Genomic DNA, 27,734 nt, shown 5'->3' with positions numbered 1-27,734 from the left:
TTTCGACGCAACGGGAGTTCCCTTGAAAGGGAACTGCATGCCGCAATAAACTTTTATTGCAATGCAACTGTAGTTCAGTGTATCTCCACTAAAGGCAAACTGGTGCCCAGCATCAAATCAGGTTTGTTTGTTTGTTTCAACCACAAGAGGTCACTGCAGGATTGAGTTGGTTTTCACTCACTGGTTAGTGATTTTGCTTTAGCCAGTGATTATACAGTTTATTCATGTTCCTTGTATAGTAACTTTTGTAATTCTGAGTGTTCAGATTAAATTGTGTATAAATTAAGCTGTGGTTTGTTTTCTCTGGTGAAACCTGAGACGGAAACATAGCTTTTTCCTGAATACTTGCTGACGTCTGCATCTTTAGTTTGACCATCATTTATGGATCTTAGAAACTGATCCCTTCATAATTCCACTTCTGATGCATTATCACAACAATAATACACCAGATATTATAAATGTGAATCCCAAATTCAGATTAAGAACTCCAAGAATACCTACTACTGTAAATATAGGCCTACACACACACAAATATTATTTCAAGTATCTACTAGTTAACTATCAACTATTAACTATTTAATATAAATTAATTATATATATAAATAAATAGAAATTAATTTCTATTATAAATAATGATAAAGCATTAGTTTTGCTGTAGATTGAAATCAGGATTTTGACCTTTCAGTCTCTGTGTTTGAACAGCATGATAATAATAATCACAATAATAAATAATAAGTTGCTTTATCATTTTTTTAATATATAGGCTATACATTCACATGTCAAAAAAATGCGTAGAAAAAAAACCATCAAGAAACAAAAAGGCAGTGATGTACAAGAATGTTTCATCACAAGTGACTATTATCTTAAGAGAACCACAGAAATATCACTTCATAGAATGTAATTTCTTTCATCAAAAAAGTAAATTCTTTCATTAGCTCGATTGAAAGTCTAGAAAGTCAAAATGTTTGACCGTAATGGGAGCTGGTTTTATTTGTTGGGATTTAAGTCTTCTTCGATGGATCTAATTGGAGACTATTGGACAAGTTGACTGATCAAGGGGAAACTGCGAGCTGCACTTCTGAGGAAAACAGTTTTTCCGTGGAGGAAACAACAAGCTTATCGTTTTTGGGGAGTATCACTGTGGATTGTTGCTGAGAATGCATCGTAGGAGAGCTGCATGAGGAAGACGCCGCTATTTCTTCATCCACGCACTGCACAAACGGTAAAATTGGCAAACTTGCACGGCCATTTAGAAAAGCTGTGAGCACACTAAAGAGAGAATTGTTTGTTATGGTTTATCTTGTGCATGCAATGTCTGTTAACATTGTGTTTATGTACTACTAAGCCTATGATGTAGGCTAGACAAGTGAAAGTGAAAGTGTTTATTGAAGCCTAAAAATATCTAGGCCTAACCGAACCTAAACTTAATAAAAAAATAAAAAAAACTGTTGTTACTCGATAGCCTAGGCTATATGTTGCAAAAACTGAGAAAATCCAAGTTTGAAAAAGCATCACATCTTAGTCGTCATGAAATCAAAATTGAAGTTTTTTGGGCTTTTAGTATGAATGTGCTAGTTATGGAAGGCATTTTCTGCCAAATTTAAATAAATAAATTAAATGATTAAAATTAAAACCAGATTAACGATTTCATTACAGAAAACTGTATGCAAAATATGTGACAAAATTGAGAATGAAATTAAATGATTTCATTTTCACAGCATTATCCCTGTCAAATTGAAAAATAAAATGCAATTGGTGATTTCACATTTCATTTTCACTAAAGTCTCGAGGCAAGACTGCCAATATTAAAATGAAAAGCCAAACGTGAAAAAGAAACTACAAATACAGTTTTTACAATGCTAGTAACGCTCACGCAATAATAGTGACACAATTCAAATGTAAATTTTCGTTTTCATTTTAATTCCTCTTTTATTTCACAGTTTTCATTTTCGTTTTCATTCTATATGGGTCAAAGACAACCTGCATGCAAATTCTATGTTAATGAGTGGGTGTGGCTTATTCTAGCGCTAGGGGTGTTCGGTTCCGGTTTTTTTGGAGTCGACTCCGACTCCCGACTCCTAATTTTGGAGTCGGTGGAATCGACTCCTCGACTCCATTTACTTTGAATTAAAATAGGGTCAGGATTCAGAAGGTGCGTCTCAATATGCTTCCTCGTTTCTCGCTCGTATGTCCTACGACCCTGAAACCGTTCGAGCTCCGCTCTCATGTAGGACATCTAAATTCTTTAATTCCACCGGGAGGGGGGCGAGGAACGAGGAGGCTTCCTGAGGAGTCAAGAGCGAGGATACAAATGTTTCCTATACTAAAATGTTTAATCAACTAAACCTTATAAATCCCCCTCCTTTTCACATCGCAGCTTCTTCAAATCATATTTAAGTGAGCAATATGTTAGTATTAATCATTAAACTTGTAAAAGCAGACTTGTTTTAGACAGTGTATTTATCAATTTATTTTGTATATTATTTTATATAATTTTAATGTAGTGAAGCTATGAACTTTAACTTAAGCATGTTTAACTTTATTTTTTAACTTTTTTTGTTTAACATTGAAAAATATTAGTTATATTATTACCAGTGGTGGAGGAAGTACTGAATCTCAGTACTTAAGTAAAAGTATAAATAACCAGAGACATATTTACTTTAGTAAAAGTAGAAGTACCACAATGAAAACCCTATTAAGTCAAAAGTAAAAAGTAGCCTACCTGATTTTAAATGTACTTTAAGTATTAAAAGTAAAAGTACTTGCATAACAATTTATTCTCTTAATGTCTATATTCTAATAATTAGGGCTGTAACAATATGCAATAATCCGAAATCGCTACACTCAGATCTACGAACCTGTGTCGCGGTGTGAGAAGGCAGAATCGCGACACACACCTTTTTTGAAGTTAACATTATACAATACGTAGACCTACACCACAAAACTAGTTGAGGGTAAATTATTTAATATTGGGCAATTCCATCGTTGTAAACGGGACATTTGCAGTAAAAACTTGAAATATAAATTCTCAGAAAATGCATTTAATACATATTGAAAAATATCAGTATGCGTTTTATATTTAATGGGAAATAGCCTAGGCTACACATGCGTTACGGGACACAAAAAATCTTTCACTTTTAGGTAGCAAAATATTTTTTTGTAATTCTGTGAATTACACTGCGCAAACCAAAAGTAATAGCCTACCCACCGGATGAAGAAGGGTTGGCTCTCCACAGAACATAAAATATTGATTTTATTTTATTTTTCGTGTTCCCATTTATGAGGAAAAAACAAAAGACGTGACAGTTCTCTGTTACGGACATGACCGCTCTGAAAGCGACTTTAAAACTTTCACTGAGACCTCAAACAGAAAGCACAAAGCCTTTTTTTAAAAAGGGAATTTCGTTTTGTATTAATTGTATCTTAATTTTAATCAATGTTTCATCCAGGATTTAATAAATAAGTAAATATAGTAGAAAATAGATAATCACGACACGTAGGCGCCGGCGAGTGAACTGAAGCGCGTCTCATAAATGAACCAAAACTCAGCATATAAGGTATCCTACTTGCCTCACACAGACCTGATAAATATATCTTAAGAGAGCTTTAAATGTGTACTTTTAAACAGAACAATTCAAAACGAAAGAAAACCGACTGCTCTGCTTATGTAATCCGTAAGAAATGCGCATTTCTCTCTGGCGCGTTCACTACTGCGAAGATCGCGTATCAGTATCGTCAACCTCATCTTTGCAGCCGACACAGAAAACACTTGTTTATTAATAAACAATTAAAATGTCTCCTTGCTATATTTGACATATTCATTGCTTTTGCCGGTTCTTTGTGACAGCTTTTAGGTGCTTTATTGGCAGCGCCACCAACTCGTCAGCACCGAAAACATGGAGATTTTTTTCAATCCCTGTTTTGGCAGGGGGAAAAACTGATCCGAAAATGTAACGAAACGTTGTAGAAATGTAGTAGAGTAGAAAGTATAATAATTGCTGCAAAAAGTATGTTTTATGTAATCTTTTCGTTATAATGAACTGTTGCTGTGTTGAACTTGAAAAAAAACACTCGACACTGGGAGTCGATTCCTGACCTGGAGTCGATTCCGACACTAGGGCTAGTGAGAGTCGAGGAATCGACTCTTTTGGAGTCGACTCCCCATCTCTATAGAGACACGCCTTCTGTAAAGCGAAGTCGTCGACGTCCCGTGTGCATGAGTTGAATGTGTGAAACGAAATTATTTAAATGTGATTATATTGTAATCGAGACGACGAGATATGGCGAAATCTGTTAGTGAGCTTTTGCGGGAAGCTGCCACAGCATTAGAACATGGAAACAACCAGCCTGACCATGTTAGTTATGATGTTAGACTCAGACTAGACCATAATCGACGATGAGGTTCATTCATTTCAGCGAAAAATCCCGTGAGCAGGCAAAGATGCAAACATGTAGACATCAAGTACCATTTTATTAGGTCTTCTGTAAATAATGGTGACATTACATTAGTGTATTGTCCCACTAATGAGATGATAGCAGATGTGTTGACAAAGCCTGTAACCAAGTATAAGTTGATGAAGTTTGATGCATTGATTTTTGGAAAATGATGCGTTATACTCTGTTAACAATGTGAGAGCAAGTGGGGGTGTTAACCGTGTGCTCTCAATGTGTATTATGTTTGTTTTTTTTGTTTTTTTTTGTCTTTTTATTGATTGATATTTATGTCTGAGTTGATTGAGTTGAATGAAATGTCACGTGATAAGTAATGAGAGTGTGTATATTTGTGATTGGTTGTTTAATTAATAAAAATCACCTTGAGTGAGCACAGCTGCTGCTGCTGTGTGTGTTGCAAGTCAGATAAGTTGTTGCGTTTACTCTGTGAACAAGGCTGTTTTGGAAATTCAACTATTTGGGTGTACAGAAGTCTTAGTAACACAATTTCTACAACAATTATAGCCAGACATTAATACCCGCTAGCTTTAACCGAGGACCTCGGCCAATGTTTCATATTCGCGTCGTGCCTAACAACGCCCTTCAGCCGTGACTTATTCAGATACAGCACTAGCCTGTATCTGTCCGCTGTTTAACTGTTACGTGTCTTTTGGTTATTTTAAGTTTGTGTACAAAAAGAATCACAATGCTGATTTTCATTTCCAGTAACATCTTCTGGATGAGATCGAGAAAGCGAGTGTACCTGCATTTACAGTAGGCTAGGCTAGATATAGCATTTTCCTTCAGGTCAGTGCTATATTCATAATAAAAAATCCGTTTGAATGTCCGGTGTGATATTGTACTTTTAACAGTTAATATGGGTTGTCTGTGCCTCATGTCAGTTGCGTCTTTCTTCTCCGTGATCACAAGTTTGAGTCATTTCAAAAGTCTTCTCTACTGACTGACTGACTCACTCACTCATTAAGACAGTCTTTGTCTCTATCTAATGGAGAAATAATGTAACTTCTTCTGTTGCTTTATGGTCAGGGACTATTTTTTTTTTCTCCAGCGGAAGGAATTGGCTTTTAGTGATTCATTTTACTTCATGATAGTTGCATAGATACATATGTTTCGGGATTAATATTTGTATTGCGTGGTAACCGTTTTATAAAATCAATAAGGTAGTACTCTTGGCTAGTGCTGTAGCAGCTAGCCTATCTGAATAAGTCACGGCTGAAGGGCGTTGTTAGGCACGACGCGAATATGAAACATTGGCCGAGGTCCTCGGTTAAAGCCAGTGGGTATTAATGTCTGGCTATAATTGTTGTAGAAATTGTGTTACTAAGACCTTTGTACACCCAAATAGTTGAATTTCCAAACCAGCCTAATACATGAATGAACCTCATCGTCGAGTAGGTCTAGTCTGAGTCTAACATCATAACTAACATGGTCAGGCTGGTTGTTTCCATGTTCTAATGCTGCGGCAGCTTCCCGCAAAAGCTCACTGACAGATTTCGCCATATCTCGTCGTCTCGATTACAATATAATCACGTTTAAATAATTTCGTTTCACACATTCAACTCATGCACACGGTACGTCGACGACTTCGCTTTACAGAAGGCGTGTCTCCAGCGCCGTTACTAGAATAAGCCACACCCACTCATTAACATAGAATTTGCATGCAGGTTGTCTTTGAAAATGAAAACTGAAATAAAAGAGGAATTAAAGTGAAAACGAAAATTTACATTTGTATTTGAATTGTGTCACTATTATTGCGTGAGCGTTACTAAAGAGCATTGTAAAAACTGTATTTGTAGTTTCTTTTTCACGTTTGGCTTTTCATTTTAATATTGGCAGTCTTGCCTCGAGACTGTAGTGAAAATGAAATGTGAAATCACCAATTGCATTTTATTTTTCAATTTGACAGGGATAATGCTGTGAAAAAGAAATCATTTAATTTCATTCTCAATTTTGTCACATTTTTTGCATACAGTTTTCTGTAATGAAATCGTTAATCTGGTTTTAATTTTAATCATTTAATTTATTTATTTAAATTTGGCAGAAAATTCCTTCCATAGTAAGTAGCTAGGCTACTGTTATCTATAAGCCTTAAGCCTATCTGAAACCTTATTCATAGCAGCGCCATCTTTGATTTTTAATGGGAATGAAAGCGAGGCTGTGCGGGACAGACATGCATTTCTTCAATGGGCTGTACTGTTATTTAATGTGTTTTTGGATTGTTCTGCTCATGAAACACAGGAAAAAAAAATATATCCAAGAAATTTCAGTTGAAAAAAAAACTCCCGATAAAATAAGCTGTGGAAAATTGGAAATTTGATCACCTCAAACGAGCCTAATAATTTTGATGACATCATCTGAACTTCAGCGTCTCATCAGATTTTCTGTCCAATCAAATGCTCTCTAGAATCTAAAACGTCACACCCCCTACATTATAAACAGATGCTGAAATCAGTCACTTGTTCACACATTTACTACTTTCTTTATGGTGAAAGACACATAGTGCACTATATAGGGGATTAGGGAACGATTCAGACCGTGTAAATATTTTTTTTACTTTCCATTGGGACGAATGAGGTCTGGTTTCACGTGACGTTAGTGTCACACGAACCGCCGCAGCTCCGGTCCAGAGACAGGACAGCAGAGGGGATCATATACCACAAAACGTATCGGACCCATTTTAATTCTGAACAGAATGCTATAGTTTAAAGCGTTATGGTAGAGATTAGGAGGAAACTGCGGCTTTACCGAGCTCAACGGCTCTGGTCGAGCTGCATGTGATATAAACAAAATGCTATTGGCTATTTTTTAGGGGGAAGAGCTGCTCAATCCTGTCTTCCTGTTTCAGTGGAAATTATGTCAACACATTGAAATAATGCAGCGCGTTTCAAAGCACTTCAGTGGGCCTTTATGATCTCATGATTAGCATAGACTTTGAAAGGGAGGTTAAAAGCACCTTTGAGAAGTGCAAAACCCAGTGCAAAGAGGCAAAATAATCCCAAGTTTTCAGGAGCGTCATGCACATTTTTGAGGGGGCACCACTTTTTTGTGACAGTAGATCTGTGTGTTTCATGAAGAAAAAACGTAACTAAAAATGATTATTATTTAGATAAAATAAAACTTAACTTTAGCTTTCACTTTAAGAATTACTGCAGTGTCATCAAATCCGATTATACTTTTGAATTATTGAAGCAAATAACACATTTACTGTCGCTATTCCAGAATGTAATAATATTAGGACTATAAGTCCTGCATCGATTCAGTCTCCCACGTATTTTGTAGCTTATAGAAACAAATTAATTTAAAGCATATAAGCACTGACACTGCATGGTTCTGCACAAATCGCTTATAGCTAAGTGACATTAAGGCCTGGTTTCACAGACAGGGCTTAGATTAAGCCAGGATTAGGCCTTAGTTTAATTAGGACATTTAAGTAGATTTTATAAAAGTGCATTAGAAAATAACATTACTGGTGTGCATCTTGAGACAAAACAATATCACTGACAAGATAGGATAAGATATCTCAGTGCAAGTTGCTTTCAGTTAAAACAGCTTAAACATGCATTTTAGTCTAGGTTTTTCTTGGCTTAAACATTAAACCTTGTCTTTAGAACCCAAGGTTAGCTTCAAAACAAAGATATTAAATTTTGGGGCACTATTCATTTTGTACCAACAATATTCTAAGATTAAAATGAACTTTTAATTCAATTCAATTCAATACAAATTTATTTGTATAGCGCTTTTCACAATACATATTGTCTCAAAGCAGCTTTACAGAAAGTGCATTTCAGAAATGTGTACATAGAAAAGTACAGTTAGTTAATCATGCATTAATTTAGGGCATAACATATCGCCGGCGTCGAGTCGTCTCCTCACGGGCGTGGAGTCGTCTCTGCATGGGTGTTGGGGCATCTGAAGTTTCCATGAGAGGCTGGATACAAACTGGAGCTGACGTACTCTATTTACCTCGGGACTAGCGTCCCGAGATAACAACAGAAAAGCAGATGGGAAATAATTAGCGTAGCTGCTGTTCCTAATATTAATGCATTCAATCTGATTCAACTGTAGTATAAAAGGTAAGTATTATGTGAATGCTTGGCTAAAGAGATGCGTCTTTAATCTAGTTTTAAACTGGGACAGCGAATCTGAGCCTCGAACAATATCCGGAAGGCCATTCCAGAGTTTAGGAGCTAAATGTGAAAATGCCCTCCCTCCTTTAGTGGTCTTAGATATCCTAGGAATGACCAGAAGCCTCGAATTTAGTGATCTTAAAGAGCGCGATGGATTGTAGGGCGATAGAAGTTCCGTTAAATACCCAGGAGCTAAACCATTTAGGGCTTTATAGGTCATTAGTAATACTTTGTAATTGATACGGAACTTAATAGGTAACCAGTGTAGAGATGATAGAATTGGTGTTATATGATCATATTTTCTTGATCTCGTAAGAACTCTAGCAGCTGCATTTTGGACTAACTGTAGCTTGTTTATTGAGGATGCAGGACAACCAGCTAATAAAGCATTACAGTAATCTAGTCTCGAGGTCATGAATGCATGAACTAACTTTTCAGCATCAGAGACAGATAGCATATTACGTAGCTTAGTAATGTTTCTAAGGTGGAAAAAGGCTGTTCTTGTAACATATGAAATATGATTTTCGAAAGACAAGTTGCGATCTAGTATAACCCCCAGGTCTTTTACTGTAGTGGATAAAGTAACAGGACATCCTTCTAAATTGAAGTTGCATTGTAAGAGGTTTTGTGGGCAGTTTTTTGGACCCATAAGTAATACCTCCGTTTTATTTGAGTTTAATAGCAGAAAATTACACGTCATCCAGTATTTTATATCTTTAACACACTCTGTCAATTTAGATAATTTATTGTTTTCATCCGGTCGTGATGAAATATATAATTGAGTGTCATCAGCATAACAGTGGAAATTAATTCCATGTTTTCTATAATATTACCAAGCGGCAGCATGTATATTGAGAATAACAGAGGGCCTAATACAGATCCCTGCGGCACTCCATAGTTTACTGACGTTATCTTCGATTTTTCCCCATTTAAACAGACAAAATGGTAGCGGTCAGATAGGTATGATTTGAACCAGCTTAATGCCTGTCCATGAACACCAGTGTAGTTTTGTAGTCGATCTAAGAGTATTTTGTGATCTATAGTATCGAACGCAGCACTAAGATCAAGTAAAACTAGTATTGAGATACAGCCTTGGTCAGAAGCTAAAAGTAAATCATTTGTAATTTTAACGAGCGCAGTTTCAGTGCTATGATGCGGTCTGAATCCAGACTGAAATTTTTCATAGATATCATTTTCTTGCAAGAAAGAGCACAATTGAGCGGACACCACTTTTTCTAGTATTTTAGACATAAATGGTAGGTTTGAAATGGGTCTATAATTTGCTAGATTATTATGATCTAATTGTGGTTTCTTAATGAGAGGTTTTATAACTGCCAGTTTAAATGTTCTTGGAACATGACCTAAAGATAAAGACGAGTTAATAATATTGAGAAGAGGCTCTTCCACTACAGATAACACTTCTTTCAGTAGTTTAGTGGGTATTGGATCTAATAAACATGTTGTTGGTTTAGATGCAATGATAAGTTTATTTAGCTCTTCCTGTCCTATAGTTGTAAAGTGGCGTAGTTGTTCTTGAGGGGCGATAATTGAGGCTGAATCATAGGACACCATTAAAGATTGTACATTTACAATTGTGTTTCTGATGCTTTCTATTTTCTCAGTGAAGAAGTTCATGAAATCATTACTACTGAACTGTAACGGTATATTTTGTTCGGGTGACGTCTGTTTATTTGTTAGTCTAGCCACGGTGTTAAATAAAAAGCTTGGATTACTTTGGTTATTTTCTATTAGTTTGCGGAGATGCTCAGCCCTGGCTGCTTTTAGGGCCTTTTTATAATGTGACATACTGTCTTTCCACGCGATTCTAAAGACCTCTAAATTAGTTTGTTTCCATTTACGCTCTAAATTTCGAGTTTCTCTCTTGATAACATGCGTAGCACTGTTATACCATGGTGCTTTAGTTTTCTCTCTAACCTTTTTTAATCTAATTGGTGCAACGATGTCTAATGTACTAGAGAAAATGGTGCTCATAGTGCTAGTCATTTCCTCTAGTTCATCCGTTTGTTTGGGTTCACTGAGCAGCTGAGATAGATCAGGTAAGCTATTTGAGAATCTATCTATAGTGGTTGGAAGGATTGTTCTGCCTGGTCGATAACGTGGCGCAACATGACAAATTTCAGCAGTACGTAATATGCAAGTTACCATGTAATGATCAGTGACATCATCACTTTGCGGTATAATATCTATATCGCTTGGTTTGGTTCCATGTGATATAATTAAATCTAGCGTATGATTAAGACGATGAGTGGGACCAGTAACGTTTTGCTTGACCCCAAATGAGTTTAATAAATCTGTAAACGCAGCCCCTAACGCATCATTTGGATTGTCTACGTGTATGTTAAAATCTCCAACAATTAATGCTTTATCGACATTGACTAATAGGTCTAATGGTGCCTTCACGTGCTATGGAAAAGATGATATTTTCCACTCGTGAACTGGTATTTACCAGTGTGTTGTGTTCAAGTGCTTTTGTTGTCGTAATGTAGGTAAAAAAAAATTGGACTCACAGATCCAGACCTGTTATTTGGCTAAAACAATTTTAGATTGCTTAAGTCAGTAAATCATGGTGTCGCTGGCGTACACTACAGACAAAATACATTCACGTGAGTAAATTGCCTGACCGCTCATTACTAGGAGGCTCCTATTGACTGCTAGCTAGCATCTGCTCTGGGTAGGTAACACCAAACCATAACGGTATTTTTAAAACTGACACTGAGTGTTAACGCATTATATTACAATTGTTAATGACACAACATTGTATAGGCTACAAAAACTATCCGCTAACAGTTGCAAAAAACATTTAGTTGTGTGCAATGCTTATTCACGACTCTTGCGTTGCTCTCCGCCATTTTGAAAAGGTCAAAGGTTATCTCATCTCGGCAACTCGTGCATCAAAATATTCTACGAGTTTCCCAGTGGAAAATACCACATGAGGGGGTGTTCATGTGCATTTTCCACGTCGGCTTTTGGTATTTACCATAATTACCATAGCACGTGAAGGCACCATAAATCTGCAAACTCTTTTAGGAAATCAGCGTAAGGCCCAGGCGGTCTATATACGGTAGCCAAGGCTAGAGATAATAGGGATTTATTTCTTACATCTAAGAGTGTAACATTTAGTACAAGTACTTCAAACGAATTAAACCTGTGACCTGTTTTTTGAGTAACATTAAGAATGTCTTTATAGATGGTTGCAACACCGCCACCACGACCAATCAGACGTGGCTCATGTTTATAACAGTATCCAGGAGGAGTAGACTCATTAATACCGAAATAATCATTTGGTTTAAGCCAGGTTTCTGTAAGGCAAAGTACATCGAAACTATTATCTGTGACCATTTCATTTACAATAACTGCCTTAGGTGTGAGCGATCTAATGTTTAGAAGACCCAGCTTTATAAATTGTTTTTGTTCACTAATATTGAGATTTTCTGGTTTAATTACAATTAGATTTTTCCTAGATCCTACAGTAGATTTAATGTTTGACCTCACTAAACGAGGAATAGACACAGTTTCAATATAATGTTCTACATTGGTACTTATATCAATTAAGTTTGGACAGCAAAGAGTGTGATTTGGACTTTGACTTACTAGTCATATGGTGTGCAACGCCTTGGAGATGTTGTCCGACAGAAGAGCCGCTCCGATTCTGCTGGGGTGAAGTCCATCAGCACGGAAGAGCCTAGGTCGCTCCCAGAACAGATTCCAATTATTTACAAAGAGCAGTCTCTGTTCGTTACACCATGACATTAACCATTCATTTAGAGCAAATAATCTACTGAACCTTTCATGTCCTAGTCGGTACGTGGGAAGCGGTCCAGACACGATGATCGTTGTTTCAGGCGATGTGCTGCGTACCGTCTCGATCGTACCGTCTTTTACCGTATCAGATATAAATCAAATTATATTTGAAAGGATTATTGCCACTTTCATGTTTTACAAACTATGAATTCTAATTACTTATCTGTACATAAATGTCAGAAACATAAAATGAACATTATATGATTGAAAACTTTATAAATGACAAGTATAAACAGTATATGATTGAGAACTTCATAAATGACGAGCGCTGAGCCATAGCGCGAACGCAGATTTTAAAGGTGCTCTAAACGATGTCACACGTTTTTTAGGCCAAAAATGTTTTTGTCACATTCAGCAAATATCTCCTCACTATCCGCTAGCTGCCTGTCCCCTGAACACACTGTAAAAAAAACGCGGTCTCTGTAGACAGCCCAGGCTCCACAAACGGCAAGAAAAACAAACTGGCCCAGCCTGGACCACGAAACATAACAAACAGTGTTCCAGCCAATAACCAACAAGAAGGATTTGGTTAGTGCATGTGCACATGAAGGGGGGTGTGGGGAGTGGAGGAGTGAGAAGCATGGAGAGGGGAGTTAGCTAGAGGAGAGATGTCCTAGACAACGACAACGACTAACATTAAAAATGTATATTCTTGAGAATTTTGATATGGCCGACACACGACCAAAGAGACGATGTTCCGATGAACAAATAACAAAGAAGAGGGAAAAGGAGAAGGAACGCGCGAAGTCCCGAATTTACATCGGAAAAGCGTTCAAAAGGTGGCGAGAACTCCGCCGGCAGAAGGGCTTCCAATCCCACATTCAGGTGGTTCTGTTTTTGCTGGACAGGTGTGTAAATCCAGTTTGTTTTTTCTAAATGGTTCATGACTGTTTCAGGAAGCACGGAAGGGAGGGGGAGGGGACGGGATGAGGAGGAGGGAGGGTCGAGCTAGCCTCCGTTTTGTTTGACAATACTTTGAACGTCAACAAGAAGTGACGTTACCCAACATCACTTAGAGGACCTTTAATTTAGCAGTTGATCACGTGACGCACTGAACGTTCTAATCACACCGGTGTGATCGTACGCTTTAAAGGGTTAATTATCAAATGTAAAAAATAGAATTTTTGGTCTTTGGAAGCTGCATTCAAATCCATTTTCCCCCTCGGTTTGAATGGGCATGACACCTCTGCTATTTGTATTTTACAATGAAGAGAGAAAACCATGAAACATGCTTCCAAATCGCTGTGGCTGGTGGAGTTTCCTGTTATTGTCAATGTGTGGCTAAAACAACATCAAGAGGAAAACCAGTGCGCTGTTATGAAACTCGGGTGTGCAGTCACTACAAACGGCACAGATCTGTCTCTACTAAATCCCAAGTTATCTGCCCAATGAGTGTGCGCATTCATGTGGCGGCGGAAAGAGGAAATGAACACTGTTTACAAGAACTTCGATATGGACGATTATGTGAAGAGCAGAGAAGGAAGCAAGCAATCCAGATTGCCAAAGATCTGGCTGCTCTTAGTTAAGGTACTTTCCATCTGACACAGAGGGACAACAACAGGTCTTGCAATCCATTCCAGAGCAAGACAGATCAAATAATATCAGTGAGCTTAACGTGGAGCGAGATCAACTGCGGATGGAAAGGGCTCTAGGGCTCCAATGGTGAGTGCAGACAGACACTCTCAGGTTCAAGACTGTCTGTACTCTGTAAAGGGAAAATCATAGTAGACGTGGCCGTGGGATTTTGTCAGTGATCGGCTCAGTCTATGATCCTTAGGGTACCTTCCAGTCAAGCTCATTTTACAGGAATCATGCAGGACAATTGATGAGATGAGATGAGATTCCTCCAGTTCTTGACCAACAATGATTGAATGGGTTACTGGTCTGGATCAGATTAATGCATTTACAGTTGACTAATGTTTGAAGCCACATGGTTTTGGCGCAACTGCACAATTTTCAGATGCCAGTGAAAAGGGATATGGCTTTGTGTCCTAAATTATATTACAGAATAGTCATAGCTCATGTCATCTTTCTTCTTGGCAAGGCCAGATTGCCACCCCTCAGAACAGAACTTCATCTTAATGCAAAAAAGACGTGCTGCATGGGGTGTATAAAATCTCGGTGCTCTTTGGTTGTGGGATAGTATATCTCTGAAGACAAGAATTCCAAGGCACTCGAATGTTAGTGAATAAAGTTAAAAGCCTTTATTTCATTCCTGGCTTACTTGAAAATTGGTGAGAAGTACACCTACTCGTTGCGGCTACATGCCTTCATCAGGGTGTGTCCACTGGTGGTTGTCTTCAGAACTTCATCTTAATTTGAAGGAATTGTGTTTTTGGACTGTTTTGAATTTGCAAACACCTTAAATATAACTACCTTTTGTATTATTTTTGTTTGGTTATTGTTGAAGTCCACTTCCCCATATTTCTCTTTCTGACAGACGGACAGCGTGGCTCGGCTGATGGACATGAGGTCTCTGCTGACACTGTCAGGTAAAAACACAAGAGTTTATGCAGCTTATTGTCTGATTCTGTGTAATGGATTTCTGATTATGTTGATATTTGCTACATTCATGTTGAATTTTAAATCAAACCAACCAGTTTGCAGTTTTCATGCAACAGAGGAGGCAAATGGTTTAATAAGCTTTGTTTGTCTGGCTAATTGACATTAAATGATGATAAATGTTGAAAATCTTCCCAAAAAATTATCCAATTTTATTGCAGATTTCACAGAAATATTAATTATATTACTAATATGATCATTTTGTTACACAGATTTACATTTCACTGCCATTTTTTTTTTTTTTTTAAGATTTATTTTCAAATAGTTGTTGTATTTGTAGCCAATATTTTGAACAATTTATGATGCACAATATCAGCAAAGCCAGGGCCGCATTAACAATAGGGTTGGCGGGCCGAAGCCCCAGGACCCGAGCCAGGAGGGGGTCTGTGATTGGCTGTGGAGTAGACTGGCCATCGGGAGCACCTGAACCTTTTCCAGTGGGCCAATCGCCAATACCCCACTCTTGAGTCATGATTCACCCAAAACTGACTGGGTGCCGTCGTCTCATTTCAATGTCAATGAAGCTGCAAATTAAACTTAAAGATGTAGTTTCTTAGTGCATAAATAATCTGAATTATCTTTTTATGTCACAGTGTTGTTGGCTCTCGTAAGAGAAGACAAGGGACAAAAACCAGCAGGTAAATACACACATTTTCATTGTGCACAAGATCAGAGGAGCTAAAAAAAAAAGAGATACTATCAAATCTATTATAAAGCACAGCATTAAGAAAAAACCAATGCAGATCTGCAGAACTTTGGTGCAGGAAACCTCATCACTTCACCCAGCCAGCATACTGATGTTTCTAGTGTCAGTAAGTACCTCACTGAGGGTCATTTATAATGAACCTCCAGCCTTGTCCAAAGTAATAACTGTTGTTCTTAAATTTCTGAAACAACCATGTATGATGACACATCATGTTCATATTCCAAGATGATCAGAAAATGATTCTTCAAGCTTTTCCCAACCATTCTTTCACAATCTGAGCTTGATGAATCTGGATATTATCATCCTGGAATATGAACATGATGTTCTTCATACATGATTGTTTAAGAAATGAAAAGCTAAACACTCCAATTAGAGTTAGAAGAACTGTTGCCAAACATATAACATGTTAGAAACATAATAATCACTGCAATAATGATCCAATCATAGACTCTTAAGCTTTTGCCTATTTAAATCCAAACAGTGACTTTTTTTGACGTGCAGTGTATTTTACAATAGTAAAGTAGTCAGACAACCTGGCGTTACAGAAGACGTGTCTCTTATGTGTCTGTATTCTTTCTCTCAGTGTCTATCCTGCCGAGGTTCCCAGATGTGTTTGCTGGAGATGACGTCACTCTGATCTGTAAAGGAGGGGGTGAACCGATAAAATGGTTCATTAATGGAGATCCACAATCACATCAGGGTTCTTCAATGCTTCTTACAGTAGTGACATTAAAAGACAACGGGAAGTACGAATGTGAGCGGGGCGGATCGAAGAGCGACCCGTACACACTCACTGTCGAAGGTATGAACACCATCCTAAATAACTCTAAACGTTCCCTCACGATCATCTGTTCCTCCTGCTGTTTCTCATCATCTCTCTCTCTCTCTCTCTCAGAGCTGGAGCCTCACGCTCAGCTCTCTCCATCTATAGGTGGCGCTGTGATGTCCAAAGGTGGTGGAAGAAACCTGGTGCTGTATGTGGACGATGATGCGTATGGCTGGAAGTGTTTTGTGTTGCGGGGAGAGAGCGGCTTCGTGATAAAACCTGATGTTCTGAACAAGACAATGGCTGTTATATATGCAGAATTGAAAGAAGCAAAAAGAGCCACTTTCTGGTGCAAGAACGGTACACGACGAAGCAATGCCGTGACACTGAAAATGACAGGTGACTCCTTCCTCATTTCCCTGTTGTATTTCAGATCCCCTGTGTAGTTAAAGGGAAATACAAAAAAATTTATTCTGTCATTATTTACTCTCTTTTATATAGTTCCATCCATGATTTGTAGATTATCTGCGTCCATGCAATTAAATTCAATTTAAAAACAACACTGGATCTCACTGACTTTCCTAGAATTTTTTTTTCTGACCACAAGCTAGTTCCCATCACTCTTACGTGCTCTTGAACATGTTAAGCAAGTGATGTTAGAGTATATTGAATTTTCACAATAATTAAATCTGAATGTAATAGTCAAGTAATAGACCATGTTCTCTGGTTTAGATTAAGGATTTCTGACTCCTTGAATCAGGTTCTCCTCAACAATTACAAATGATATCCTCTAAATATCAATGGCTTCCATAAAGAGCCATGGGACTAAACTGGAAAGCAAATGGAAACTGATTCTCAGATGTTGAGAAAAAGACACTTCACATCTGTCAACAATAGCTCAAACTGTGCTCAGACTTGCCAAAACATCAAAGTCTATAAAAGTCAGATCTCAATATAAAGTCTAACACTTCTCCAAGATCAGGGTTTATTCGTCTATACTCCTACTGTATGGCAACTATTTACTCATTTGCATCACAAAGACAAAGTTGATCATTAAAGATTAAATTCCCAAAATTCCAATATACATTTTGAATCCCTTTTTCTTAAACAGCCAATAGCCTGTAGTTTATGTCAGTAACACCATACTTTAAATGAAGCATTAGGTTCTTGCAGCAGTATATGATGGATGTCTGACCTGTGTCTCTGTGTGTCTGTGTGTCTCAGATCTCAAGGTGATGTTGGATCCTCCAGCCGCTCCTGCACTGTTGGGGGAGAGCGTGACTCTCAGGTGTAGAGTCTGGGGTGGGAAAGCGGAAACTGCCAAGTTCTATAAGGATAATAAGCCAATCACAGACATAACAGAAGACACATACATCATCACCAACGCCACACAAGCCGATACCGGACAGTACAGATGTCACGCCACCTACAGGTACACCCACATCAGTGCAGACGCTGCCCGGCAGGAAGGAGATTCTGATCCCCAGGAGTTAAAAGTTATAGGTAAACATTACAATAACGGCCTCACCTCTCCCCTTCATTTATACACAACCACTACTAGATAGTACTAGAACTAGAAAGTATTAATTAGTCTAAAGAATTACTCACTGAATCTGTCAGAGCAGTTTCATTTATACATTTGTCAGATGCTTTTATCCTTATCAGGATACGCATTCACTGGGAGTTTAACCCATGACCTTAGCTAACGTTAAGTCACTATCCTACGAGCTGAGTTACAGGAACAACCACTGAATCAATTATTTTGTAAGTCATATCTGTGTGTGATTCAGGTGGGCCTCCTGCTGCTACTGTGGAATCAACGTCTCATAACAATCTGAAGTGTTTCTGCAGAGACTGTCCTCCCAGTGCCAACTGCAAGTCCAGTTACTGGTATCACATACTCCCTAAAGACCGCCGAAGACTGCCTGAAAATACAGACATTATTAACGTGAAGGAAGGAGGACTGTACAGCTGCCGGATGGTGTGTGGGAAAGGTTTCTCTGGTTTCAGCAACGTTTACAGCTACAAAGGTACCTAAACACACACACACACACACATGCTACTTAAGGCCATTGCACACTGAGTCCGAAATTTTCGTATGCGTTTTTTCGTGTTCGTCAGCCTTAAAATTCGTCACGCACAGAAACCTTGCACACTGAGTCCGAGGGTTTAATCTATTAAACCTTTGCGGAAAAAAACGCAAAAAATACAAAATGGATTCGTCAAGGGTAGCAGTGAGGATGATTTTGTTGCCCTCTTTCTTCTTAAAAAGAGAAAAAGAAAGAGGAAATATTGGGTCCACCCAATACTGAGATTGCGCCGAGAGGAAGGAGAGTTCTCTTACGAGAGGTTCTCTCGTATTGCGTAAGTAGCTTACGCTGCGGGAAAAGTCATCTTTCTCGAGATATGAAGCCAAAAAATTATCCTTAATTTTTATAATCTTGTCAACGCAGTGCAGCAGCACGCAGACCTAGAGCAGGCTAACTAGCATGCTCATTGGCTGCCCTGCCGCAACTGCAGCAGCCTACCAGTGAGCCTGGCGTGACGTCACGTCCAATGGGAGCGCTCAGCGCCCCCACGCGTCACGGCCTGTAAGAGGGGCGTGTCTTAGCTTATAAAAGGAGGCTCGGAGGCTGCTTTCTCAGATTTTTGTCTCTTCAGCGAAGCTCTCCGCATCTCTGAGGAAGCCGCCGTCGAATCTAGCGACCTGCAAGCCGAGGATTCGCCTGAGGGAGCCGGCCGTCTTCGCCGCCTTCAGCATCCCTGCCTGCTTCGCTATCCGGCGATTATATCCTTTCATTGCATACTGTAAAATGCCTTGCATTTCATGTAAAGCTCCGCTCAGCGACAGAGACCGCCACGTTATCTGCGCTCTCTGCCTGGGTCCGGACCACGCAGCCATCGCCCTCTCTTCGGGCGGCTGCGAACTGTGCGAAGAACTGCCGATGTCGACCCTGCGGGCTCGACTCGCCTTGTTTGACGCCCCCGCTGTCTCTCCGTCTGCCTCCACCGGGCCGCGTAAGAAGAAACGCCGCTCTCAGAGGCCACCGGAACCTGCAGCAGTAGCTGAGCGCTCGCCGGAGCCCCTCCCGCGAGCCTCGCTATCCCCTTCTCCTCCTCTCCTTCCCGACGCGCAGCGGCCGGCCTTTGCCCGCACTGCCGTCGCCTCAGAGGATGAAGCGGACCACGCTGCTATCGCAGACAGCTGCTCTATCCTTGCCTCGGACAGCGAGGAGTGGTCGGGTTCTCACCGCTCCTCATCCTCAACACAGGAGTCTAGCTGGTCCCGCTCCAGTGTCGACGCGGAACTTCTCCGCCTCCTCACTAAAGTGGTCGAACAATTGGGACTCGACTGGTCCCCACCGAAGGCGCCCGCGCCCAACAGGCTCGACGGGTGTTTTCTGCCTAGCCGCCGCCAAGCGCCTGCCTCTAGGTCAGCACCCTTCCTGCCCGAGCTCCACGCTGAGCTCTCTAAGTCGTGGAACGCCCCGTTCTCCGCTAGACTCCGCTCTCCGGCCTCTTCGACTCTCTCCCAGGTGGACGGAGCCGCCGAGAAGGGATACACGCAAATTCCCCCGGTTGAGGAAGCTGTGGCAACGCACCTTTGCCCGCCATCCGCCAGATGGCGCTCAAAGTCTGCCCTGCCGTCCAAGGCCTGCAGGACCACTTCTGCCCTCGTCGGCCGCGCCTTCGCTGCCGCCGGCCAGGCCGCTTCCGCCCTGCACTCCATGGCTGTGCTTCAGATCCTCCAGGCCGATCTCCTCCGCGAGCTGGACGAGAAAGGCCCGGATCCAGATTCATTGACGGACCTGCGCAGCCAACGAGCCAGTAACACAACTCGCTCGCCTGCACACAAACGCCGTTTTCACGGCGACCCAAAGAAATCTCAGAAAGAGTATTGTTTCGGGTTTCCCGGCTCACGCCGAAGGTGTCATGAGTGTAGAATATGTGCCCACACCCCTGTGTTCACCACTACACACAAACACGATCTCCCCGGTAACGCTCACAGAGCGCACTCTCATAAAGCGGGCACGCGCCGCTCGAGTGCTAAGTGTAGAGAATGTGCCCACAATTCTGTGCCCACACCTACCCACTGCCCGCTCTGTCACACAGTTATCCCGGGACGCGGATCCTCTGAAGCTCCCAAACACTGGCCGTGTTGCGAATGTAAGCTCTGTGCCCGCTCACGAGCGCGCGCGCTTACTAACAAACACGTTTACCCCCATGCCGCTCTCGCGCCACGGGTTTCTAGCAACAAAATGTGCGCCGCCCCATCTTCTCTGATACAGGTTCCCCATCCCGCGCAGCGCGGCGATCTGAACCCAGAGACCATTCGACCCCTAGCAATGCGTGCGAAAGCATGGCAGGCTATCCAGGGCGTGTCAGAATGGGTGCTGAGTACTATAATGCACGGCTATTCGCTTCAATTCGCTCGCCGTCCACCGCGCTTTTTAGCACGGACCGAGACGAGATTGAACAAAGAAGTGGCGCATCTGCTTCAGGCAGAAATAGCAAAGCTGCTGCACAAGGGGGCTATAGAACAGGTGCATCCTTCTCTGAGCGAGTCGGGCTTTTACAGACGTTATTTCCTCGTACCCAAGAAGGACGGAGCGCTAAGACCTATTTTAGATCTGAGACATTTGAACAAAGCTCTCATGAGACGGCCGTTCAAAATGATTACAACCAAGCAAATTCTCGCGCAAATTCGCCCGGGAGACTGGTTTATCTCTCTCGATCTGAAGGACGCATATTTTCAGATCCAGATAACACCCCGTCACAGGCCATTCTTGAAATTCGCCTTCGACGGTCGGGTTTATCAGTACACCGTCCTGCCGTTCGGTCTATCTTTGGCACCCCGTACATTTACGAAGTGCATGGACGCGGCTCTCTCTCCCCTGAGAAGACAGGGGATGCGGATACTGAACTATCTGGACGATTGGCTAATTCTGGCGCAGTCAGAGACAGAGCTTTTGTCTCACAGAACAGCGCTTCTCAGCCATCTGGAAAGCTTGGGTCTCTCAGTCAACTGGACCAAGAGCTCATTACTGCCCCGTCAGTCAATTTCCTTTCTCGGGATAGAACTGGACTCGGTGGCTATGACGGCCAGATTGTCAGAGCAGCGCGCGCGCCGCATTCGACATCTCGCCGCGTCTTTCCAGACGGGCAGTCAGGCTCCGCTGAGGACATTCCAGCGAATCCTGGGGCATATGGCTTCAGCTGCAGCGGTGCTCCAGATGGGCTTACTGCGCATGCGCCCGCTGCAACGCTGGCTGAAAGCGCGAGTGCCTCACCGAGCCTGGACTGCCGGCAGCTTGCGAGTCAGGGTGAATCAGGGCTGTGTTTCAGCCCTCCAGCCCTGGCTGGCGGCCGAATGGTATCGCACAGGAGTGACGATGGGTGCTGTCTCACACCGGAAAGTTGTCTCGACAGACGCGTCCAACCGAGGTTGGGGAGCGCTCTTCGAGGGCAGACCGGTCTTTGGCCATTGGTCAGACCAGGAGAGTCGCCTTCATATAAACTGTCTAGAGATGCTGGCGGTCGAGAACGCGCTCAAGCACTTCCTCCCATACCTACAGGGTCACCATGTACTAGTCCGTACGGACAACACGTCAGTGGTGGCCTATGTGAACCGTCAAGGCGGTGTCAGATCCAAAAGGCTCTGCACCCTGGCGGAACGCTTCCTTGTGTGGGCTCAGCACTCACTGCGCTCGCTGAGAGCCGCGCACGTGCCGGGTCGCCTGAACGAGGGTCCAAAAAGACTTTCCAGGGACAACGTTCCCCTGGGGGAATGGTCTTTGCATCCCCAATCAGTCCAGTCACTGTGGCGCCGTTTCGGCAGAGCGAAAGTCGACCTCTTTGCGTCAATAGACAACGCGCACTGCCCAAGCTTCTTTTCAAAGAGCGAGGACGCGCTGGCCCAAGCCTGGCCCAGCGGCCCGCTATACGCTTTTCCCCCGGTCTCTCTGTTGCCACAAGTCATCAGGAGAATCAGGGAAGCGCGCCACACGGTGCTCCTCATAGCCCCGTATTGGGAGAATCAGACATGGTTCCCGGATTTAATACGGCTGGCAGACACAGCTCCCTGGCCGTTACCGGTGAGAAGAGACCTTCTCTCTCAAGCCCGTGGCTCGATCTTGCATCCTCATCCAGAGCGCTGGTCTCTGCATGCATGGACTCTCAACGGATACCCGTTGACTTGCCAACAGGGGTTGTGAACACGATCACACAGTCTAGAGCTCCCTCTACGAGGCGGCTCTACGCGTCTAAATGGTCTGTGTTTAATAAATGGTGCACCGCCAAAGGGCTGGATCCACAAGCATGTGGAGTGTCGCGTGTACTTTGTTTCCTCCAAGAGCTGCTGGACTTGGGCAGGTCCCCATCCACGCTCAAAGTATATGTTGCGGCCATCTCAGCTTTCGCCGACTCGGCGCTGGGCCGCGCATTAGGGAGAAACGAATACATCATCCGCTTCCTGAGAGGAGCTAGGAGGATGAACCCCCCGCGACCCCCTTCGGTTCCTATTTGGGATCTTTCCCTGGTCTTAGAGGCCATGAAAGCGCATCCCTTTGAACCCATGGAAACTGTGGATATGAAATACCTCACGCTCAAAACCGTTTTTCTGATAGCTTTGTCTTCAGTCAAACGTGTGGGTGACCTTCATGCGTTATCAGTTAACGCCTCATGCCTGGAGTTCGGACCTAATGACTCTAAAGTCATTCTCAGACCAAGGCATGGTTACGTCCCCAAAGTTTTGGACACACCCTTCAGAGCACAGGTCATTTCTCTCTCAGCTTTGCCGGCAACCGGCAGCGAGGTTGACAGATATTACATTACGCGCTCCGCCGCCGCCAGGCGCTCGGAGCAGCTTTTCGTTTCGTTTGGTGGGCGCACTAAGGGTCTCGCCGCCTCGAAACACAGTCTGTCCAGATGGATAGTGGACGCTATCGCAGCTGCTTATGCGTCTAAAGACCTGCAGTGCCCCCTGGGCATCAGAACCCACTCTATCAGAGGCATGGCCTCGTCGTGGGCTTGGTCTAGTGGAATTTCCATTCATGACATTTGTACGGCGGCAGGCTGGGCCTCCCCCTCTACATTTGTTAGATTTTACAATCTGGAAGTTCCCGCCCTGCAGGCTAAACTTTTATCAGTCTAAATCTCGCGTAGGCCGGCCCACTGTCTGTGCGCGGGCTACTGCTGTTGATTTAGCTCTCCTGGTTGAGCTGTACCATACATGGGTTTGTCAGTCAGACCGGCTGCGCCGCTCTGTATGCCCTATTGTGTGCTTGTGTACTCGCGCTAGCCATCATATTGGCCGCCTGGCTCACACTATTTGTGTTCCCCGGACTTCCCTGGGACTCATTCAGTGGATGCTGGGCGCGCACGGCGTTGACAAGGGAGTTCCCGCAGCGTAAGCTACTTACGCAATATGAGAGAACCTCTCGTAAGAGAACGTATCGGTTACCTAACGTAACCTCTGTTCTCTCTAGAAGAGGGAACGAGTATTGCGTAACCTGCCGTGCTCGCGCCACGAGCTCTTTCGCTTCAAGCGACAAAAACCAGAGAAAGCAGCCTCCGAGCCTCCTTTTATAAGCTAAGACACGCCCCTCTTACGGGCCGTGACGCGTGGGGGCGCTGAGCGCTCCCATTGGGCGTGACGTCACGCCAGGCTCACTGGTAGGCTGCTGCAGTTGCGGCAGGGCAGCCAATGAGCACGCTAGTTAGCCTGCTCTAGGTCTGCGTGCTGCTGCACTGCGTTGACAAGATTATAAAAATTAAGGATAATTTTTTGGCTTCATATCTCGAGAAAGATGACTTTTCCCGCAGCGTAAGCTACTTACACAATACTCGTTCCCTCTTCTAGAGAGAACAGAGGTTACGTTAGGTAACCGATACGTTTCACCTCCTTATCAAGGAGTTGCGAAATTATCCCGAGCGATTCAAAATTTACCTCAGAATGTCAGTGGAACAGTTTGATGCTTTGCTAGCGATACTGGAGCCACATATTAAAAACAAGACCACCAATTTCCGTGAACCAATCGATCCTGAACAGAGACTGGCAGTATGTATGGGCGCGCGCGCACACACACACACGCAGGCGGCCGGCGGAAGCGCTGGGCAGACAGAACAGCTGTATACAGGTTATATTTTATACCCAAATAATACATGATTAGTGGTCGAATTGGCTGCTAAATCCATTGTGGATTTTGTCGTTCGCTTGTACGGTGGCTCTGAATTGTGAAAAAAAAACTCACAATACTGACTGTGGATGCGAAAAACGCAGAAAATCGAACCCGATCCGAATTTTTTTATTACGGACGAAAGTTTCGTAGACAGTGTGCAAGCGTGACATAACGTGAGGCCGAATTTTTTTTTTTAACGTGCGAAAATTTCGGATGCGAATTTCGGACTCAGTGTGCAATGGCCTTTAGATTTCATGTCCATAAGCCAGTGTTATTTTAGTATAATTTATATTCTGTTATAGTTTTTATTAATATTTTGAATTCGTTTTGTTTTATATTTTCATTTCAATTTTAAAGTTTTATTAATTTTGTTTTGTGTTTTTTATTTATTTATTTATTTTTTAGGTGTTTTTGCTTTTTTAAAGTAATTTTAGTGCTTCAACTGAAACTTAATGAACATTTTAAATGTTGCTTTGTCATACTTAGCAACTAATTGAAATAAAATAAGTTAAATCTCAGCTACTTAATTTCAGCTATTACTTAATTTCAGGTTTTAGTTAAGTAAGGGATAATGTAGAGCGAGGCGGTTGTTATAGCGAATACAACCCCGACAGGATCAGGACCCTGACACGAAGCGGAGCTTGAATCTGCCTGAAGGGGTTGTATTCGCTAAAACAACCGCCTCGCACTACATTATCCCGCTTATTACATGGCTACCTACCAAATAAATCAATAATTTTACACAAAATATTGATTTAAAAAGGAGCTTATTGATTTAAAAACGATTGTATTGCTTCCGCTAAAGAAAATCGTCTCTACGGTTAGAATCCTGCGTCCATAGCAACGCTCTGTTTTTCATGGCAACGGTGTGTTATCCTTAGCAGCGGTCGGTTATCAAGAAATAACAGACCGCATTCTACATTAGAATTCAACCAAGCCATGTAATAAACGATAATTACCTGCCAAAAAAAAACAAAAAAAACATTTGTTATTGTAAGCTGTGGTAATCAACAGCAGAAACGGTTCTCAGAGTATCGGCTACACCCAGTTTCAGGGCAAAAAACACATGCACACAGAACTGTATAAACACTTTCATTTTCCGTGCATTTTAATGTTGACATTACTCATAATGAACTACAGTCACTTCCAATTCTTACTTCACCACTCATTATTTTTAGCATAAAAAAATGAATTTTTTTTCTCCTTCTTTCTCATAGCACAACCAGAGTCTGTAAATGTGCTGGCCATCATTATGGCTGTGATTCTTCTGACGGTTCTCGTGGTGTTGCTCGTGGTGTTGATCGTGGTGCTGATCGTGCTGAAGTGCAGAAAACGTGGAGGATTCAGTTTTCAGGCGACTGACAGGTGGACAGGTGGAGACTCTGATCAAATTTGTTCAATCGTGATGAACGAACGACTCGAACATGAAGACTCGGAAGATGAAAAAAATCTATTCTGTATCCGGTACTACAGACTGCAAAGCTCAGTTTATGGGGATGTCATGTGATGAACAAACGACTCCGATCGGGAGGTGAGGTAAACTAACAGACTGCATGGCCTGAAGACCCAGATAAGCAATGAATTAATCGTTTCTGTTTCTCATAATTTGGCCTTGGCCATGCATTGCAATTTTTTTTCTTATTCTAAATGTGATCAACATTTGATGTGTTTGGGGAATTTGGCTGTTAACATGTAACATTTTAATTATATTCTGCTGAAATTAACAAAATGACTTGGAAAAAAGATTTGCTCATTTTGAAGCGCCTATTACGATCACATAATCCGATGGGTCACAGAATTTGGTGTAACACTGTAAAACAGGAGAAGAAACAAGCGAGCAAATAAAAAGGATGAAAGAACTTGGAAGAAAAAGCACCACATTACAATTTACCAATGATCAATTCTCATTTTTACTTACGATATCAATTCTCAAATTCTCAAATTTTAGTTGTGTCGAAGTCTGATCATCTCTCTTTACTACTAGTTATAGCATAAACATGAATGAACATCAGAAGGTATGTTGAAAGATACAGTACAACTTGCCGAAATGTGTCATGTCTCATGTAATCGCTTTCAATCGCATGAAAAGATCTCAATAAAACAGCTTGTAATATGTCAAGTAACGTTATATTTAGCAGAGAAAAGCCATTCAGTGTCCGTAGCTCGACAAATAAACAATATAAAGGAGCATTTTGCTAAATATATGCAATACATTTCATATTCATTTTTACTCAACCTCTTCTTCAATATTTAATGTTTGAATAAATTAAGTTATAATAGCCTCCGTTTAATCGTTTATATTTTTTAAAAACTCTCCATCATTTACATTTACAAATACAATGCATGGACCTCCAAAGTCGACTCCTCAAAAACCGCACAAAGTGAACACTACGGTAATCCAAACGACCCAAGCTGACGAATCAATGTCTTCTGAAGATAATAAAAGGTGTGTGAGAGAAAAATATGATTATTTTAAACTACTATTTACACTATATTTTTCTTTCATCCCTTCCGGCCGACGGTCACACTGGGTCGGGTTCACGCTTGAGGGAACGTCAGCACGTTATGAAACATTGAACGGCATAAATCATGAGAAAATTTTCATTTCATCCCTTTAATATAATGAAGATTACGACTAAGATCAAATTGCTAATGAAATGTGTCACCTTTGGGACACGTGGAGATGCTCAGGAGAGTGAACGCCACTTTTAGAAAGGAACTTTTGATGTATTTGCATTTGCACTGTTTATTCATGTTTAATAACTTGTTCAGACTATTAAAAAGCAATGCATTTTCTGCTTGTTTAATTGAATATGTCAAAATGTATCATCAAATTTATAACTATGCAGCAATAAACTTATATTGCAATGCACGGTTTATTCTTGTTCCTTGTATAGTATCTTTTTATAATTCTAAGTGTTCAAATTACATTTTTTATAAATGAAACCGTGGTTTTCATTACTGCATCTTTAGTTTGACCACCATTTATGGATCGCAAAAACTGATCCCTTCATAACAGTATCACCATAATAATACACCAGATATTATAAATGTGAATCCAAAATGCAGATCAAGAACTCCCAGAATAGGCCTACCTACTACGGTAAATATAAAATGAA

The 27,734-nt window shown here is 41.5% G+C and overlaps 1 protein-coding gene across 2 annotated transcripts; it reads left to right on the top strand.

The window, feature by feature from the left end:
• The first annotated feature begins 865 nt into the window (after nt 1-865).
• Nucleotides 866-27,492, top strand: LOC309508926 (high affinity immunoglobulin gamma Fc receptor I-like). Of its 2 annotated transcripts, none has more exons than XM_082183485.1 (8): nt 866-1,222; nt 14,842-14,893; nt 15,557-15,601; nt 16,253-16,471; nt 16,565-16,834; nt 17,660-17,938; nt 18,226-18,465; nt 25,833-27,492. In XM_082183485.1, the coding sequence occupies exons 1-8, from the start codon at nt 1,178-1,180 to the stop codon at nt 26,120-26,122; spliced, it is 1,440 nt and encodes a 479-aa protein (XP_082039611.1). In that variant the 5' UTR covers nt 866-1,177; the 3' UTR covers nt 26,123-27,492. The 2 variants fall into 2 exon arrangements, with proteins under 2 accessions (XP_082039611.1, XP_082039612.1); XM_082183486.1 differs by lacking the exon at nt 866-1,222 and adding an exon at nt 13,916-14,063.
• Nucleotides 27,493-27,734: the final 242 nt, after the last annotated feature.

This window comes from Leuciscus leuciscus (genome assembly GCF_965113295.1).
Source record: "Leuciscus leuciscus genome assembly, chromosome: 11".
Lineage (NCBI taxonomy): Eukaryota > Metazoa > Chordata > Actinopteri > Cypriniformes > Leuciscidae > Leuciscus > Leuciscus leuciscus.
This window is presented reverse-complemented; position numbering and strand designations above follow the sequence as displayed.